Source organism: Mobula birostris, chromosome 23 (genome assembly GCF_030028105.1).
Source record: "Mobula birostris isolate sMobBir1 chromosome 23, sMobBir1.hap1, whole genome shotgun sequence".
Lineage (NCBI taxonomy): Eukaryota > Metazoa > Chordata > Chondrichthyes > Myliobatiformes > Myliobatidae > Mobula > Mobula birostris.
The window spans coordinates 14,701,116-14,720,888 of NC_092392.1; the positions used below are offsets into that span (position 1 = coordinate 14,701,116).

General features: G+C 41.3%; 1 protein-coding gene across 3 annotated transcripts in view; it reads left to right on the forward strand.

The window, feature by feature from the left end:
- The window catches only part of LOC140186845 (reelin-like), a 319,577-nt gene that overhangs the window by 185,861 nt on the left and 113,943 nt on the right, over positions 1-19,773 (forward strand). For all 3 annotated transcript variants that reach the window (XM_072241501.1, XM_072241502.1, XM_072241503.1), the window contains 6 exons: positions 10,761-10,953; positions 13,793-13,905; positions 16,387-16,524; positions 16,984-17,170; positions 17,810-18,015; positions 18,554-18,725. In XM_072241501.1, the coding sequence (XP_072097602.1) occupies positions 10,761-10,953; positions 13,793-13,905; positions 16,387-16,524; positions 16,984-17,170; positions 17,810-18,015; positions 18,554-18,725 (1,009 nt within the window). The remainder of the gene's footprint in view (positions 1-10,760; positions 10,954-13,792; positions 13,906-16,386; positions 16,525-16,983; positions 17,171-17,809; positions 18,016-18,553; positions 18,726-19,773) is intronic.

Here is a 19,773-nt window from a genome sequence, read left to right on the forward strand (position 1 = left end):
AACAGCAATGTTGTTTATCGACTTCCTATGGTGTTAATTGATTTTTTAAAAAACTAAAAGCAGTATTAATTTAAATAATACGTTAACATTTAATAATTGGTAGTCAGAGGATGATTGTGCTGGAGGGTCAATATTCACATTGGAGGCCCGTGACCAGTGATGTGTCACAGAAATTTGTGCTGGGTCCATCATTATTTGTCGTTTATATTTACAGTTTAGATTAAAATGTTAGTAACTTCGAAGATGTCACCATTTTGGCGGTGTAGTGGGCACTGAAGAAAGTAATCTCAGGTTACAACAAAATCTACGTGAACTGGGGAAGCAGATTAAAGAATGGCAGGTGGAATTTAACTCAGAGAAGTACAAACTGTTAAACCAGGGTGGGACTTGCATGGTAAATGGTAGGGAACTGGAGAGTGTTGTAGAACCATGTACCTAGGAGTACAGGTACATAGTTCCCTGAAAGTGGTGACACAGACGGGTAGATAGTGTGGCAAAGAAGGCATCTGATGCCCTTCCCTTCAGCAGTCAGGGCTTTGAGTACAGGGGATGGGGTGTGGCATTGCAACTGTACGGGTCATTGGTGAGATCATATTTCCAATATTGTGTGCAGTTCTGGTCACCAAGCTAGAGGAAGGATCTTACTAAACTGGTTGAAAAAAAGACTGAAGAGGATTGCTACCAGGACAGGAGGGCTTGAGTTAGAATGAGAGGCTGAATAGACAAGGACATTTTCTCTGGAGCAAAGGCAGATGAGGGGCAACATAAGGTGGATGGTGGCAGTCATTGTCCCAGGATTGAGAAGTCTAAAACTAGGAGGCATAGATTTAAGATGAGAGAGGAGAGTGTAAAGGAGATGTGCGGGGCACAGCAGTAGGTGCCTGGAACTGGCTTGCACAGGGACTAGATACAACAGTGGTGCTTATGAGGGTCCTTGATAGACACATGAATATTCAGGGATGGAGAGATATGAATCATGTACAGGCAGAAGAGATTTAGATTAATTTAGCTTCGTGCTCAGCACGGTCACTGTGGGCTGTAGGGCCAGTTCCTGTGCTGTACTATTCTCTGGACCTGAAGGGCAACTTTTCCCACGCAGAACGTGTAGGAATGTGGAATAAGTTGCTGGAGAAAGCTATAGAGGTGGGTACAATTACAATGTTTAAGAGGCATTTGGACAGGTGCATGGATAGAAAAGGCCTAGGAGGATATGAGACAAACACAGGTAAATGGGACTAGTTCTGATGGAGCTCTCAGACAGTGAGGATGAGAGTCCTGTTTCCGTGCTATGTAACTCACTGACTCTACGATTCTCTAAAACTGGTGATGTAACAGCGTTCCCCTTCACTGTTTACATTATGGTCCTTGCCTTTATATCTGATATAAAAGTAGAAACCCCTGGAAGCTCTCAGCAAGTTCAGAAGTTGTGTCAGCAAGAGGGCACAATTTGGGTTTGTGAACAGGGATTTAAATTTCACCATATTTACCAGGGGACCGTAAAGATACAGATGACACCAATGTATATCACCTACAGACATGTGCTTGACGATTATTTGGAGAGGGGGGAATGTGCTTTTGATTTGATTGTTTTGAGGCTGTTTTTAGGGCTTGTTTCAAATTGTTTATTGGTGTGCTTGGGTTGATTTGAGAAGATTTGACTGTTACTTAGAAGAGTAACAGTCTTCTGTTGCTCTGCAGTTCTGAGATGGGTCTTCCAGCAGCTTTATTCACTATCTAGTTGTACCAAACATTTCCAAGTTCACAGCTGACTACCCATTTTTATGTCATTTATGATCATGTTCACACCTCCAGCCCTTTGGCTTGTTTTAATCAGTAATTTTGGGGTGCATAAAACACTTTGGGAGTGAAATTGACCACTGACATTTCTTTGTGCCTGAATCCAGGTTTACTACAAATGAGAACCAGCTTCCAACATCCAATCTCCCTAGTGACTCAACAAACAGGGACAAATGGAAAAGAGTAAACAGCCGACATTTCCGGTCAAGACCCTTCATCAGGACTGGAAAGGATGGGGGAAGGAGCTAGACCAAGAAGGTGTGGGGAAGAGAGGGGAAGTACAAGGTGGTAGGTGATAGATGAGACGGGGAGAGGGGGAGGCAGTGAGGTAAAGAGCTTGGAAGTTGATTGGTGAAAGAGATGAAGGGCTGGAGAAGTAGAATCTGATAGGAGAGGACAGAAGACCATGCCATCTTGAACTACTTCCTCCCCTACCCCCACCTTCTAGGTCTAGCTCCTTCCCCCTTCCTTTCCAGTCCTGATGAAGGGTCACGGCACAAAACGTCAACTGTTTACTCTTTTCCACAGATGCTGCCTGGCCTGCTGAACTGCTCCAGCAGTTTGTGTATGTGTGTGTTTTGGATTTCCAGTATTTGCAGAACTTCTTGTGTTTGTGAAACAGGGACGAATGGCAGCCATCCCCCGATCAGCAGATCTAAGGATTCTAATGCTATTTACTGACCTAGATTCTAAGCATGATGAGCATTAAGCTGATAATGGAACACAATCTTTTAGGTCTGTCATATCCAGAGCATCCATCATGAAAGAGACCATTAAATCCTGCCAAAGATCAACTAACTCTTATTTTTATCTCTTAATGTCATTGTGTATCCACTGGACAAATCCAATTTTTCTGTCTCTATGGACAAGTGTTTCTCTGATTCAGCTCCCCAATACCCACCCAGGACTTTCCCGGGAGCTGGTGTATAGTTTTGGGTAGCTCCAGATGAGTGGATTTCACCACTGTATTATTCCATTTTATTTGAAGTTTGCTTCTATTCCAAAATATGACATGGGCACTGTGGTGAGTGAACTTCTAATCTCTGAACTAGCCAGATCGGGATTGCTTCAGCTAATAGTGGAAAGAAGATTAAGTGAAAGCCTACTGTCTTTCTGCATTTTTCACCTTGTGAAGCACAATCAAACTGATACAAGTGACATTTAATAGCAAACACACACACACACGGTGCTGGAGGAACTCAGCGGGTCAGGCAGCATCTACGGAAATGAATAAACAGACGACGTTTCGGGCCGAGACCCTTCTTCAGGACTGAGAAGGAAGGGTGAAGATGGAGAATAAGAAAGTGGGCAGAGGGGAAGGAGAACAGGCTGGGAGATAATAAGTGAAGCAAGGTGGGTGGGAAAGGTCAAGGGCTGGAGAAGAAAGAATCTCATAGGAGAGGAGAGTGGACCACAGAGTGAGGTGTTGCCTCACCTGGAAGGACTGTTTGGGGCCCTGAGTGGAGGTGAGGGAGGAGGTGAATGGGCAGGTGTAGCACTTTGGCCACCTGCAGGGGTAAATGCCAGGAGGGAGATTGCTGGGGAGGGACGAATGGACATGGGAGTCTCCTCTTGTGCCAAGTTGAGGCAACCCTCAGGGTGCACGAGCAACACCCTATATTCTATCTGGGTAGCCTCCAACCTGATGACATGAATATCGATTTTTCCTTCTGGTGAACAAATTCTGCCCCCTGCTCCCCACATGCCCCTTCCTCTATTCCCCACTCTAAATTTTACCTCTTCTCACCTGCCAATTATTTCTCCTGGGTCCCTTCCTTCTTCCCTTTCTCCTATGGTCCGTTCTTCTCTCCTATCAGATTCCTTCTTCTCCAGCATTTGACCTTTCCCACCCAGCTGGCTTCCCTATCACTTGTTAACTAGCATCCTTCCCCTCCCCCCACCTCTTTATTCTGGTATCTTCCCTTTTCCTTCTCAGTCCTGAAGGAGTGTCTCGGCCTGAAATGTCGACTATTTTTATTAATTTCCCCAGATGCTGCCTGACCTGTTAAGTTCCTCCAGCATTTTGTGTGTGTTGCTTTGGATTTCCAGCATCTGCAGACTTTCTCATGTTTAAAAGCAAAAACATTTGCCTCACCTGCCTTGCCTTCGCGTCCAGCACATAATTCTCCGAAACCTCTGCCACCTCCCAATGGGATCCCAACACCAAGCACATCTTTCCTTCCGCCCCCACTTTCTGCTTCCTGCAGGGATCGCTCCCTACGCGACTCCCTCATCCATTCGTCCCTCCCCACTGATCTCCCTCCTGGCACTTATCCTTGCAAGTGGACAAGTGCTACACCTGCCCCTCCACCTCCTCCCTGACTGCCATTCAGGGCCCTAAACAGTCCTTCCAGGTGAGGCGACATTTTGCCTGTGAGTCTGTTGGGGTCATATACTGTGTCTGGCGCTCCTGGTGTGGCCTTCTGTATATCGGTGAGACCCAATGTAAATTGGGAGACCGCTTTGGTGAGCACCTACGCTCCACCCACCCGGAAAAGCGAGATCTCCCAGTGGCCACCTATTTTAATTCCAATTTTTATTCCCATTCCGATATGATTATCCATGGCCTCCTCCACTGTCGTAATGAGGCCACACTGATAAGCTGCTGGAGGAACAACACCTTATATTCCGTTTGAGTAGCCTCCGAACTGATGGCATGAACATCGATTTCTCAAACTTCCGGTAATGCCACCCACCCACTCCCCCAAATATTTCTCATCCCCTTTTCTCTCTCTCACCTTATCTCCTTGCCTGCCCATCGCCTCCAGCTGGTGCTCCTCGCCCCCTTCTTTCTTCTATGGTCTTCCCAGCTCTTTACTTCATCCCCTCCCTTCAGGTTTCACCTATCACTTTGTGTTTCTCTCTCCCCTCCCCACACCTTTTAAATCTACTCCTCAGCTTGTTTTCTCCAGTCCTGCCGAAGGGTTTCGGCCCGAAACGTTGACTGTGCTCTTTTCCATAGATGTTGCCTGGTCTGCTGAGTTCCTCCAGCATTTTGTGTGTGTTTTAAGCTATTTATATAGTTTTTAGAAAAAGTTGAATGTGTCTCACTGGATTTTCTTGTATACATTTGAAATTAATCAATGCATAAAAATTGTATATTTTGAACATTGAAAAAGGACAGTCTGATCTTCATAAACTCTGTAAACAGAGGAGAGAAATGCTTGAAGGTTCTCTTGCTGGAGGGAATTTTTGCCATGCTAATATTAATTTCTTAACCTATGCTTCTAGAACTAGTTTCAAGGAAAAGACACATCAAGAGGTTAATATGAAGGATGATGAAACTGGTGGTACTGCATTGAATTTGGCTGATGACCTTCATAGCCCTTGCCAGCCATTACCCCGTGGGAAATCTCCAGACCAATTCACACTATCTAACTGATTAGTAGTTAAATTAATTAATGCCAGCTGATCTCAGCTGGGCTTCCATTTGGTTTGCTCTTGGCAAATCCAGTACAACGGGTTAGGTGCAATGTTCCTGTTGTCGCAGGGGAGTGATTGACAATGTTTTCTTCTTTGCACGAAACTTGGGCTGGGTAATTTATCATTCAGCACAAAACTATTCCCCAGCTCATTTTCTGCAGCAGGTGAAACATGTCTAATCATGTGTAATGTTTCCATCAGTCACTTTCTTTTACCAAATACGAACCCATAAATTTGGAGGTGGTTAAAATGCTCATAAATTATTTAAATTTTAAACCAGTGATTAAATCATGGACTTATTTTAGACAACAAAATCATAACAAAAGTAATTACAAGCTTCTAGCAAAGCAGGTAACTCACACAAGGTCAAATTTACTGTTAACATGCACTCTGCCAAAATCAAAATCCTCTTTGCTATTTGATATTTATGATAAATAATTATTTTATAATAATTTATTCATTTTTAAATCACACCATCTTTGGCTTATGACTGAATTAAGGAATTATTTAAATTCAATAACATAGAATGGTTTGAAAATGGCATACAGAAAACATTTTCTGCGGTGATATATTTTACCTGTAATGAAAATGGATGAAAACTAATTTCATATATATAAAATAAATGACGTGCAGGCCTGAACTTTCCCTGAAAGTAGTATGCCACCATGAATAGTGGGTATTCAGAATGGGAGATGTATCATTGCACCCACTGCAACTTGGTTCATAGTCTTGTGAGTCATAGAGAAGTACAGCTCAGAAACAGGCCCTTCAGCCCATCTAGTACATGCCAAGCCATCTAGCCCTACCCCCATCAACCTGCACTGGGACCATAGCCCTCCTTACCCCTACCATCCATGTACCTTTTCAAACTTCTCTTAAACTTTGAATTCGTGCTTGCGTGTTCCACTTGTGCTGGCAGCTCGTTCCACACTCTCATGACCTTCTGAGTGAAAAGGTTTCCACTCATGTTCCTCTTAAACATCTCACCTTTCAACCCTAGCCCATGACCTTTGGTTGTAGTCCCACCCAACCTCAGTGGAAAAAGCCTGTTTGCATTTACACTATCTATACCCCTCATAATTTTGCATACCTCTATCAAATCTTCTCTCAATCTTCTACATTCTAAAACATACAGTCCTAACCTATTCAATCTTTCCTTAAAACTCAAGTCCTCCGGATCTCGTAAATTTTCTCTGCATTCTTTCAAACTTGTTTACATCTTTCCTGTAGGTCGGTGACCAAAACTGCACACGATACTCCAAATTAGGCCTCACCAACGTCTTATACAACTTCAACATAACATCCCAACTCCTGTGCTCAATACTTTGATTTATGAAGGTAGTGATTTATTTACACTGAGGGTATTTGAAGTCGCTGTAATACCAGTGGAAGGAAGCAAAAGTTGCATTTGTCTTTCTCCTTAAGTCTCAACATGTTTAGTGTTTAGTTCCTTGCTCAGCCTCTCACTCGCTGATATAACAGCTTGGCAAGAAGGTGAAAGCGCAGTGGCTCAAATTCTAAGAATCAAATTGTAGTAAATGGGAAATTCAAAAAATTCTAATGGCAGAATTGAATGGACAGTTATGAGGAAGTGGATTTAGAACTTGCTAATAGATTTTTATAAATTGCCAGTAGCATAAATTGGGTGATAGGAGAACTGGGAGCTGGAGCAGTGTGTTTGGGATACAAGAGGAAAATGGGATTAGTGTGAATGGATGCCAGATGACTGGAGCAGAGGTAGTTGACCAATTCTTACCTGTAAGAAAAATGCAAATAGTTACATTGAAATTATCATCTTTTTCTTCAGTAGGCAAATTAAATAACTTGTAAAGGTAGAGGCTTGATTTATACAACATGTTGGAAGAAATATTGATAGAAAGGTTGGATCACATGAAAGGTTGCCTCTCACCACCCCTCCCCATATATCTACTCCTTCCACACTTCTTTTTGTGGCTCTGCATGTCTGGGAGTGCTTGGTGGAATCTCTTGTGAAGGAACAATCTGTGAAAAACATCTAGGTCTCTGGTTGTGGATTCTAGTGGTCCTCTGATAATCAGGCAGTTACAAAATGGTTGTATAGATTTAAATAATTTTGTAAAAACACTTAAAATTATATTTCTTCAAAAGCTACTTGAATTGCTGGAATCAATTTAAAACATTATAATTGAATAGAATAAAGGTTCAAAGGTTAATTTATTATCGAAGTACGTATCCATATACAACTCTGAGATTCATCTTCTCCAGACAGCCACAAAACAAAGACAGAATATGAAAGTCATTCCGAGAGAAACATCAAACCCACCCCCCCGCACAAAAATAAACAACATCCCGATCATCAACCTTCAAACCCTCTCCCCCACACAAAATGCAACAAGGACATTGCCCCCCAGACCCCCCTCCCCTGCACAAAACGGTACAAGAACATCAACCCCCTAACAACCCCTCCCCCCACAAGAAAATTAACAGAACGCAACAAGGACATCAACCTCCAAACCCCACTCCTTGCACAATAGAACGGAAAAGGATTGGGCAAAAAGAAACACAGAATATAAAAACCATAAGTCCAAAAAAGTCCATAAATGCGATAGTCCGATCCATAAATGCAGAACCACGATACCATCCTCCAAGATCACTGAAAGAGAGAGACACCAAGTGAGGCAGAGACCTATCCGCCTGCCACAGTGAACCACACAGTGTTAGTCCACTCACGGCAAGGTAGGCACTCAGTGCTGAACTCTCGCTTGTCTTCTGCATTCACTTCAGTGTCTCAATCTTGCTTGATGCTTTAGTTGGCAAAACACAGTCGAATGTCAGCTCACATCCCGTATCTAAGTTTCTTGGCATCGAGGCCGTCCGAGTACGTGCTCACTTCCCAGAGTCTTCTTGGAAATAGCAAAGTGCTGGATCACTCAATCGATCTCCAAACTGTAAACCGGCTCTAACAGTCCCAGAAGCACATTTAAGGTGAAAACAGATGTAAAAGAAGTAAAATTGACATTTTCGTGAGCTACTGGAAGATGTCGACGAAGAGAGCGTTGTACACCGGTGCCGTCTTGACCAGATGAAAAAGAAGAGAAGAATAGCAAACAACAAGGACTCTGTAATATCTTCAATCCAAGTTGCTGATTCCAATTGAACATGTGGCAGCCCAGGCTGGCATAACCAGAGTGTGAGGCTGCCCAGTTTATACACTGGCGAGTTCGGTAGTGGAGCAGGTCAGAATCACCAGCATTTGACTGCCAGTTCATTACTGATTTTGCATTGTATTGAGCAGGTGCCAGAGGGAGTAGTGAGTTGACCCTGACATTATCCAGCAGGTATCTGCAGAAGTTAGAGGTGAGTTCACCCATCCCACTGATTGGCTTGGGGAGAGTGGCAATAATTGAATTCAGAAGTTGTGAAGATATTTATCAACTGGTATCAGAGAAATCCTTAATTCAAAATTTTTCATGTAACTTGCAACTCTTCTGCATTATAAAACTTAGGAAGTAATTATGAATTGTTTCAGATCCTAGCTCTAATAATACTTTTCCTCAGTGATGGAGCATAACAATTTAGATTTTTAAAAAGTCATAGGTAAATGCTGGATCTCAGAGCTAAAAGTGGTAATGTGAAACAGGTTGTCTGCTCAAAAGAGTAGCCCATCTCAGCCCTGTCATTACCAGACACAGACTGCTCCCACAAGTGATGGTAATTAAATCATCCCAGGTGTTTGCTGCTTCTTCTAGACCAAGGGAAAATTCAAAAGCTTATCTCTGAAAGCAGAAGGATGTGGTGGGTCATCTCAACTTCCATCTCCTTGTTCGTGCCTGTATAAGAGGAGAAAGGTGGCTTACTTTACGAGCTTTTACACGTTTGTAGAATAAAATTCATAAAAAATGGCATTTTATAGGAAGATGGGGATGTGACATATACAGGAGACTTTTTGTGGTCACGAATGTTGAAAGCTCCACTTTCTCTTGCCAAAAAGATCATTTTGAATCAATTCTGCGAAAGATCTGTTAGTGTATGTAATGGCTTTTGTTTGAGATACTAGGTAAAAATATCGAAATGCAGAGGTGGTAATATCCAAAACCATAAACACCTTCCCTCAATGTACCAAGTGAACACATACCTGGAAAATACTTTGTAAAACAAGGTTTTGTAAATCGGAAAGACTAGATAAAGAGAAATGTGGACACTTTGCTACAGGATATACCTATATGTTGAGAGTGGTACAATTTTATAGCTCAAAAAAATCATTTTGCAAATAGAAGGCATGTCCACCAAAAAAAATGCAATTTTGGTGAAAATTCTTAAGTATGTGATTTCTGTGTCCTATTTACTGCTATTCTGTTGTCCGATGTTTTATAAGAGACTGCAGTGAAAGAATTTAACAGAGGATGTGATCCAACAGCCTTATTTCTTCTGCAGCTAAAAAGGCTGTTTTAATTAAAATGTACTGTATCTACTTTCATACATCAGGCCTCTGGAAATGCCAAAGTTTGTCCTGCAAAAACAGCAGGTCCTTTCTGGATTGTTTGGCCATTGTTATTAAAATTCTTCCATGGCAAGAAATTCTATTTGGCTCAGTTCCTGGCACAGTGTAATTTTGCATGTGCTGTGAGGGTTAATCGTCGCTCATTATGCGCAGTGAGATATTACAAGCTTATTCTGCTGAAGTATACCCATGCCGATAACCTATTGATTCCATGAATTAAAAGGAACAAATTTGGACAAAAAGCTACATTCATTATGCGTCATGTAGAATATTTTTAACCATTTGGATAAAAGAAAGAAAATCAATTATTTTCTACTTTATTTTAAAATATCTTTTTCCCCTTGTTGATATGCAGATCGACATGAAGTTTCCAATCTAAGGAAACTTCCTTTAATAATTAGCCCTTAATTGCTCAGCGTTGTGCCTGATTGTTTCATTTCTCCCAGCTCCCCATGGAATAGAAGAGGTCACATCCCTCTCTGTCTTAGCAGTTAAACAACACAAATGTGTCCCAAACTGAGACTAAACCTCAGTAACACCAGCTAATTGGTATAAAGTTATTGAAAATCTGAAACCTTGAGCAAACTTTGGTTCAAATCACTATTACCTGAGTTTTTTAATTGAATTTTTTTATATGTATATTAAAAAAGGAACATTTGGTATTTCGGGCAGCTCTTGTCAAACTTACAAGATTGGCCCAGCATGGTTTTATGGAGAGTAAAATTCTTACCCCATATTATATTTCAACTCCATCCTCAAACTACTGTGGCAGGATTTCATTTTGCCATTTTCCTCAGCAATTTTGACCTTCTTAAATGAAAGTAAATGTCAATTTGTTGTGAAATAAGATTAGATTATACTTCTAAGGTCTGGATTTAGACAGACTGTAGTTACTATGTAAATACTTCTGACTTCTCTTTGAATCTGGAATTCACAGGTGATGAGCCCCAATGATGACTGACAGCTGCCACTCTTGTCATCGACAGTTTGGGTGTTTATCTTCATCTTGATAAATTTGTCCATGTTTTGCTCTTTTTTTTTGTCTTTACTTGTGCTGCAGTTTCACTGGAGATTCCAAAACAAGCTCAAGCATGCGCTATGTGGAAACCCAGTCTATGCAGATTGGGGCCTCTTACATGCTGCAGTTTAACCTGGTGATGGGCTGTGGGAAGCCTTTTACACTGCACGTGGACAACCAAATCAGCCTGGAGTACTCCACCAACCATGGCCTGACCTGGCATCTCGTACAGGAGGTAAATACTGTGTTATTGGGCTTGCCAGGCGTTAAGTACACAGAGAGATATAGGCTTAAAGTTGGTGCTTCTGTGAATTGGAACTAAAGATTTCCTGTTGCAATGAGCTTGTTATGTCACCTTTAAGCATTATGACACCACCACTGCCCTTTTGCTATCAAGTAACAATTCATCAGGTTAAGTTGCTTAATTGTAGTAGAGTAAGTTAAAAATGTTAAATTTTGCAAAAGGAAGTGAAACCTTCAGAACACCTGTTATTGCTGGCAGTCAGTAAATCAAGCAGGTAGTTATAACTCCACTGGCTGGCAATGTTCTCTTCAACGACAGCTCACCATTCGGGGTAATCTTACTCTTTATCAAGTTCATTTTAGTTTTTACTTTCATCTTATAGAAGTCTATTTTCTAAGATGGTCTGTAGTGTTTCAGGCACACACTTGTCATATTAAATGCATGTGTACTTAAAGATCTTTGAGCAGAGCTATTGGACAAACTTTGCATAATTTGGATGGAAAAATGTGTGGACAGCTGGCGACTGGTTTGCAGTCTGCCAGTGGACTGTTGACCCAATAGTGTTATGAATATTAAGGCACCGGTTTGCATTTCAGTGCCTTTTTGTGCCAGAATCTGCAAACGAGTTATGCTTAACAAGCCCAGAAAGTGGTTTATCTTCTGCACCTTTTTTTCCCTGTCTGTCCTGCACTTTGATGTGTAGGGTAAAATCATTACTTAAACTGATATTGATGGTATGACCTGCGCCAAATGTGCATTTTTAAAGAACAAGAGTCTTGCTTGTGATTCTATTTAAATTTGAATAGAACCAATTATTTTGTGTTGATTTTTCTCACACTGCTGTTAAGTTTTTTTGGATTCCATACACTGTAGCTTTACCCACATTAAGCATTACTTTGACTTTCAATTCCATCTTCTCAATCTGAGAAAACTTAAATTGTCCAGGCTTGACCCTTTTCAGAGCTATTGTGGATGGGCTAACGCTGGTTCCCAGTGTTCCTCAATCTTTAGTGTGAGTGTCCTTTTGTCCTTTCCAATAATTTTTTCCACTTCTTTTATCTTCATCGTAGCTCTACCAATGGCAGGATTGGTGCAGGCAGCTGCTTCTCTTCCTCTCTGATCTTACTCTAGCTTCAACGACAGCACCATCACTTGCAAAACTAACACTGCAGTAGTGTACTGGGGTCTGAGTTAGCCAAAGGCTTGATCTTTCGCAGCAACAGAAGGGAGATTCAGATTTTCACAAATTAATTGATTTCTGTGTGACACAAGCCAATTAATTGATATGCCTTGAATTTTTCTGTTGTTATCTCAAATGTGGCTAATTTGGAGACTGTTCTCACATTTGTTAATTTGAAATACCAATGTGAGAAATGTGTGGGTGGCGTGGCAGTGGAGCTGTTAGTGCATTGCTGTACAGTGCCAACTTTCACCGATTGTAGTTCAATTCCAGCTGCTGCCTGTTAGGAGTTTGTACATTCTCCCTGCAATCACTTGGGTTTCTTCTGGGGGCTCCGGTTGCCTCCAACTTTCCAAATATGTGGTTAGGGTCAATAAGTTGCGGGCACGCTATGTTGGTGCTAGAAGTGTGGTAACATTTGCGGGCTGCCCAGCACAGTCCTCACTGATTTGATTTGATGCAAAATGGAGCATTTCACTGTACGCTCTTTTTATTATTATTTTTTTTATTGCAACACCAACAAATTACATTCAATATGACCAGTTGCCAATTGCATTTTGACTGTTTAACCCAGACATCCCCCAACCTTCATCACCCCATCCCCCTGCACCCCTCTCACCCCCATCCCTCTCCCCTCCACCAATCAACTGAATAGTAGTACATACACAGACAAAGCATTTCTATTTTAACAAAAGATCTTTTAAGTTAGATATCAAATTTGTCCACATTATGATTGTGTTTGGTCGTGTATCATTTACTCTTGCTGATGAAAGTTCCAGGTAAGAAATGTCCAAAAAGCTCCGAAGCCAGTGAGAATTTGAAATATCATGGGGAGGTTTCCAACGCTGGACTACAATCTTCTTAGCTGCAGTCAGGCCCGCCAGACAGACTTTGCGTGTTTTTTCCGTAAGGGAAAGGTGGGAGTCATCATTTAGAAGATGTACAGCGGGGTCCATTGGTAATTGTACCCCTGTTAGTTCTGTAAGAATACTGATAACCTTCCCCCACAAACCAAAAACCCCTGGACATTCCCATACAACATGTGTAAAAGAGCCAATGGGTGCATGGGGGCAAAATGAGCAATAAGGGTCAGGAACCAATCCCATTTGATGTCTAATTCTCGGTGTTAAATATGCTGTATGACAAAATTTCAAGTGTATATACCGATGATTTGGGTTTTTCGAAGACGAGGCAGCATTATCCCAAATCGCATCCCAAGACGTCTTGTCCCAATTCAGATATGTCCCTATCCCAAGCTTTCACTGTATGTTTTGATGTTCCAAGTATATGTGACAAATAAAACTAATCCTTATTTTCTGATGCATACAGTATTTTATTTCTGGAAATGCAATTTTTAAAATTCCAACTAGCCACTGTATGAATAGTGAATATAGAATGATGTGACAATAGCAAAAAAAATCACTGAAATATAGTTACCACTTTTAAGAAACACAGTTAGGATTAGAATTGTGAAAAATACATGGATTGATATTGCTTTGCCAGGTCAAGCCCAGATTTACTTTTTCTGTTCTGAAATTAGAGTGATCTAATCATTGTTAAGATTTACTCCTGCTGCCTTCGCGCAGGGTGATGTGGAATTTTAACATGTATGATGATCTTGATATCCTTTGCCTTGACATTTTCCTGCAGGAATGCTTTCCCAGCATGCCTAGTTGCCAAGAGTTCACCTCTGCCAGTATTTATCATTCCTCAGAGTTCTCACAGTGGAAAAGAGTAACGGTGTCCCTGCAGCAGAAAACATGGTAAGAATATCTTTGCAGGCATTAATCCTTGGGAATGGGCCAAATATAAGATGAATCATTGTCTTCCCACCAACTGTCCCTATCATAAATCTACAAAATGTGAAAGAAAAGGCACCAGGTAAATTAACTATGACTGGCTTCTCCCCAACCTGTGACGATGGGTTTAATTATCTTAACAGCTGTTATGTACTCAAATTAATTTTTAATCTCTATAATAGCCATAAACATTTTAACAAGCTTCTGTTTAGCATTGATGGAATATGCGCAGTTTTTTGGTATCTTGTTGAATGTATTCAAACCACAAAGAGCACCAATGTTCAAATATGTTCAAGTGTGTCAAATGGGATTTGTTAATCTAAGCACCAGTTTCATTAAGCATTTGCAGGACATTTAAGCAACACCGCAGATTGAGCATGCCTTTTTTTTTCACAATCACTTTAAATATCGAATACAGCTCAGACAAATTGCATTTTTTATTGCTTTATGAAAATGAATTTGGCTTTATGTGTGGATATTTGCATATCAGCACTGCAGATGAGATGCAAGCAGCTGTCAGGGACAGTTTTTTTTATTAAACCAGAGTAATTATCACCTTTGAGTTTTGGAGTATAAATATTAAAATACTATTACATTATCTGGTATTTGACAGGGGAAGGCATGTTGGAACATTCACTTATAATCATTTGATCTTCCTAAATGATTGACCTTGAAAGCCAGCTTGAGGTTTTTTCCAAAGTGTAACATATGCAGTTTGCATTAAAGTTTAGAATCCTAAAGTTCTGCAATTCAGAGCACTCGGGACTGTAGAAAGGAAATACGTGCTCCAGGGAAGGAAGACAGTCTTTGAAACACCGTTCTTCATGTAACAAGTCAGCCCTTGATCTTTCTCTAACAGATTCACCCGTTAAATAATGTGTCCATGAATATCTACTGTTGTTAATTGGTGTGGGACAAATATACAGACACTAAATACAATAATTGATTAGCATAGAAACTACTAATGTAGTAAATCATCTTTAGCTCAGCCGAGTCATCCAACAATTACCAAAATGAATAATTATATTGAGGTTTAACTTCCTTTAACCATTGTAATTGGGCAAAGTGTTTCATCATGAGGAAATGTATTAGAATTAGAAACCTCTAGTGGTGAAGTTTTTCCAAATATTCTCGTTGAGATTTCAGATCAGTACACTTCAACACTGCCTTCACCCCTTGAGCACCGTTGTACAAGGGTCAAAGAGCAGCATCCATCCTCTTTACAATGTTGTTTGTTTGCAATATATCCTGAAGAATAAGTGCATGGTACACACTGTTTCTTTATATGACCCTCTCCAATAGTTCAATGGTTCCAGTTAATATCACAGAACATATACAATATACAGCCTGAAATCCTTACTCTCCACAGACATCCTCAAAACAGAAGAAAAACCCCAAAGACTAAATGAAAGGAAAAATGTTAAACATCACTGTTGTCCTTCTTTAGTCGGGGGATTGGGTTCAAGAGCCATGGGGTAACGTCACAGGTTTATAAAACCTTGGTTAGGCCATATTGTGTTTAGTTCTGGTCAGTTGTTATAGGAAGGATGCAGGAGCTTTGAAGCGAGTGCGGAGGAGGTTTGCCAAGATGCTACCTGGACTAGAGGGCAATTCCTTATAGGTTGAGTGAGCTAGGGATTTTCTCTTTGGAGTGAAGGAGGATGAGATATGATGATAGATGTATACAAGATGATGAGAGGCATAAACAGAGTGGATAGCCAGAGTCTTTTTCCAAGTGTGGAAATGGCTAATACGGTGGGGGGAGGGGCATAATTTTAAGGTGCTTGGAAGAAAGTATAGGGGATGTCAGAGGTAAGTTTATACATAGAGATTGGTGGGTACATAGAACACCCTACCAGGGATAGGGGTAGAGGCAGACACATTAGGGGCCTTTAAGAAACTCTTAGTTAAGAACAAGGATGATAGAAAATTGGAGGGTTATGTCGAAGGGAAGGGTTAGACTGATCTTAGTGTAGGTTAAGTGGTCAGCACATCATCGTGGACCAAAAAGTCTGTACTGTGTTGTAATGTTCTATTAAATGTTAAAACCCCAAAGAACTTCAGACGTCGGGTTTGGCTGTTGCTATCACAAATGAATGCTGCTCCATCTCCAGAAATCTTAATTCTAGTAAGGAGAAGCCATCTGTGATGTACTGTTGATGCTTTCCCCTTGCTGGGAAGACTCGTGCCACTGTGCTGGAAAAGGTCAACTAAGACAGTCAATGAGCAGGAAACCAGACTTGAGGTGGTATAACCAATTTGATGTGATTACTCTTATCATGTGAAGTAATTAGAAAATTACAGATGTTTCTTTAGTGATTAACTGCTCTAGAATAAAACAAATACCTCAGACCTATCAGTTTCCATCTTGTAAAGGAGGTTTCAACATTTGTGGGTCTGATATGTTAATTCTGATGGCTAACGCTTCTTTTTAAACTTGTTCAGGTCAAGTGCTACACGTTTCCGCTGGAGACAGAGCTATTACATGATTCAAGATGAATGGGCGTTAGATGATATTTATATTGGACAACAGTGTCCTGGGATGTGTAATGGCCATGGATGGTGTCACAACGGATTATGCAGGTATGTGGGTGTATTAACCTACAATTATTGTCTTGTCTGTGTGTATGTGCTGGGAAGAACAAGGGCAGTGAGACCCTTGAGCCTGTTAAACCATTCAGTTCATTCATGAATGATCTGTACCTCCCTTCATTACCCACCTTTGACCTGTGTCCCTTGTTACCCTTGAAAGATACATTGTTCAATGTAAGGTTCTAGCAATGAAGAAAACATTCTGTTGTTTGAAGCTAAAGTAAGGTCTATGATGGTGCACAAGGAATGATGGATTTGATTTTTATCAATCCATATTTTGTATTTAGTTACACATTTGATTATTTTTGTAATTTATTTTATGACCTTACAATTATTTGTGTCATCATCCTTTTAAGGTAAAATGGGCTGGCTGAATACAGCTTCCAGACATGATTCAGAAGTACATGATCTCAGTACTGTGGCTGAGAATGTTTATCTCTTTCTTTGAAGTTGTGACCCAGGTTATCGTGGATCTTCCTGCAAGCCAGAGGTCATGCTACCTTCAACAGTGACATGTGACTTTGAGAATGAGGCTGTGATGAAGAACGATTGGCAGGAAGTGATTGGTGGACAAATTGTTAGGCCCGAGGAAGGCTGTGGAATAATTTCCTCTGGTTCGTCTCTCTATTTCTCTGAGGTAAATGTCTAACACAATGTGCATCAGTGTCGGTCAAAGGGGCTTTCATATTATGCAGGGATTAATGCTCGTCTTACATCATTTTAAAAAGTTATTAACAAAGGTAAGCTGTACCTTCAGTGAAATGTTTAGGGGGAGCATGAGGAGGATCTTCTTCACCCTGGGGATTTCAACATTTAAGAGAAGTTTAAATGTAAATATAAGTTCAGGCTTCCTGTTGGATTCTTATCTCTTGTCGCATTCTCGGTTTCAGCAAGACTGTAGTAAAAGCGGGACATTTGATATAAATGAACTTGGCCGAGCAAGATGAAAAACAAACTGGATATGTGACTTTCATATCCAGAAAAGATATAGGAAAAATCAAGTGAGAATACATTCAAGTTTTACAATGATCTCAAGCCCATCGTCACCATAAGGGGCTTCATTGGAAGGACTTGGATGCTTTGGGAGTGGAGAGAAACTCACAGTGGGGTGAAGTACAAGCTGATAGTTTCCTCCAACATTCACACTTTACAAAGAGCAAACTCCACTGATCTGTGTGCACACCTTTTGTCATTGCTGCCAAATGTTTTAACAATGTAAACCCAAAATGTATCAAACACTAACAATCATTCTGCTTGCATTTATTTGTTCATCCAGAATGGGAAGAGGCAGCTTGTTAGCTGGGACCTGGACACCCAATGGGTCGACTTCATCCAGTTTTATATTCGGATTGGAGGGAACACGGGATCTTGTAACACGCCCGACAGCAGAGAGGAGGGTGTTTTGCTGCAGTACAGCAATAATGGTGGTATTACCTGGAATCTGCTATCAGAAATGTACTTCTCTGATTTCAGTCAACCCAGGTATGATGCAGGGCCAATGCACAAACCTACTCCTACCTTGTTGGTGAGCTTCAAGGCAATTAAACAATTGTTCGAACTGATCGCTATTGCACTGTATCACATAAGGTTACTCATCAAAGGTGCGTTGGCCAGATTGGTCTCAGTAGCGTCGTTTGTTTGTCACCAGAATTGCCGCTGACGGTGCCACCTCTCACCTCAGCTTTGTCAACGGAATGTGACATCTGGAGAAACCTAACATCCTCCAAGAGTGGCTCTCCTGCTTTCCCCGTGCATGCTGGCTTTCTGGTGTAGGTGCTGCTTGTCCCCCCATACCTGGGCACCTGTGCCCTCTTGCTGCAACACCTGAGTTCCCAGCCCATTATCTTTCAGAAAGCAAGCAAGCTAGCTAACCCAACGACTGATGGGTCAGGCGGCCCCGCAGATGTTCCAGGTCTATTTACCTGAGATATAGACTCTTTCTTTTTCTGAGAATGGACTGGGAGGTTAAAATTAAAGCAAATTGATTTTGTTTTTGTTCCTTTTGTGTTAAATTAAACAGATTTGTCTATTTTGAGCTTCCGGCTTCTGCTAAGACGACTTGTACGAGGTTCCGGTGGTGGCAGCCAGTTCACTCTGGCGAGGGGTATGATCAGTGGGCTATCGATGACATCATCATTTTGTCAGAGCGGCAGAAACAAATCATCCCTGTCATCACACCAACGATACAGCAGGTACTAATGTAACAATTTTACTTGAGAACTTTACTTGACGAAAGCCCAGTTCCATGTTCACATTGCATATTACTTCAGATTCATCTTGTATATCGCTACTTGAGCAGTCGGTTAGAGTTGTACGTCTTGACTGTAGATTCACCCATGATTTCATGTGTAGCCATTCAGATGGATACTGAGAGACTGTAGAAATTTCATTCCGAATAAATAGCTCACCGTGTGAACCATCAACTCATCAACCCAGTCACAGCTTATTTGCTTATTTTTCACTTGCATGACAAGTGGCTATATCTTTCCCAACCCTTTCTCAAATGGAGGGGGAAGGGGGTGTCAATGGAGAACCAGCTTTTTGGGGGAGGTTAAAAGACAAAACTTGTATCCGGAATGTAGTTTCTCACGTCACAGGTTAACCCTGAATTGTGCCAGGATTGGTCTTGGTCCAGAAAGTATTTTGTGTGCTGCACTACGAAGTCTGATCCCCATGAGCGGCACGCTGGCGTAGTGGTCAGCACAACGCTTTACAGAACAGGCGACCGGGGTTCAATTCCTGCCGCTGCCTGTAAGGAGTTTGGACGCTGTCCCCGTGACCGCGAGGGTTCCCTCCGGGTGCTGCGGTTTCCTCTCTCGGTCCAAAGACATACCAGTGGGTAGGTAAATTGGTCATTGTAAATAACCCTGTGATTAGGCTGGCATTTAATCGGGGGTTGCTGGGCGGTGCGGCTCAGAGGGCTGAAAGGGCCTATTCTGCACTGTATCTTAATTAATCAAAATTAAAATTTGGGGCGAATGTCTAAGGTTCTCTGTTATGAATTCTACCTCTTTACAACTGTTACAATTAACCTGTAGTCTTTTACCAAAAGTATAAAATGATATTTCACATGTCTGACTGTTGAAGAGTAAATGATACTTTTCTTTGCTAGACCTGCTATTTTGCCTGCAGCTAATCTACATTTTCATCACTGTCAATTCTGACATCCCATTTTAACCCTTTCACCTGACGTTCATAGCAAATAAATACACTTGTGCATAAAGTAAAACTGCTGACAGT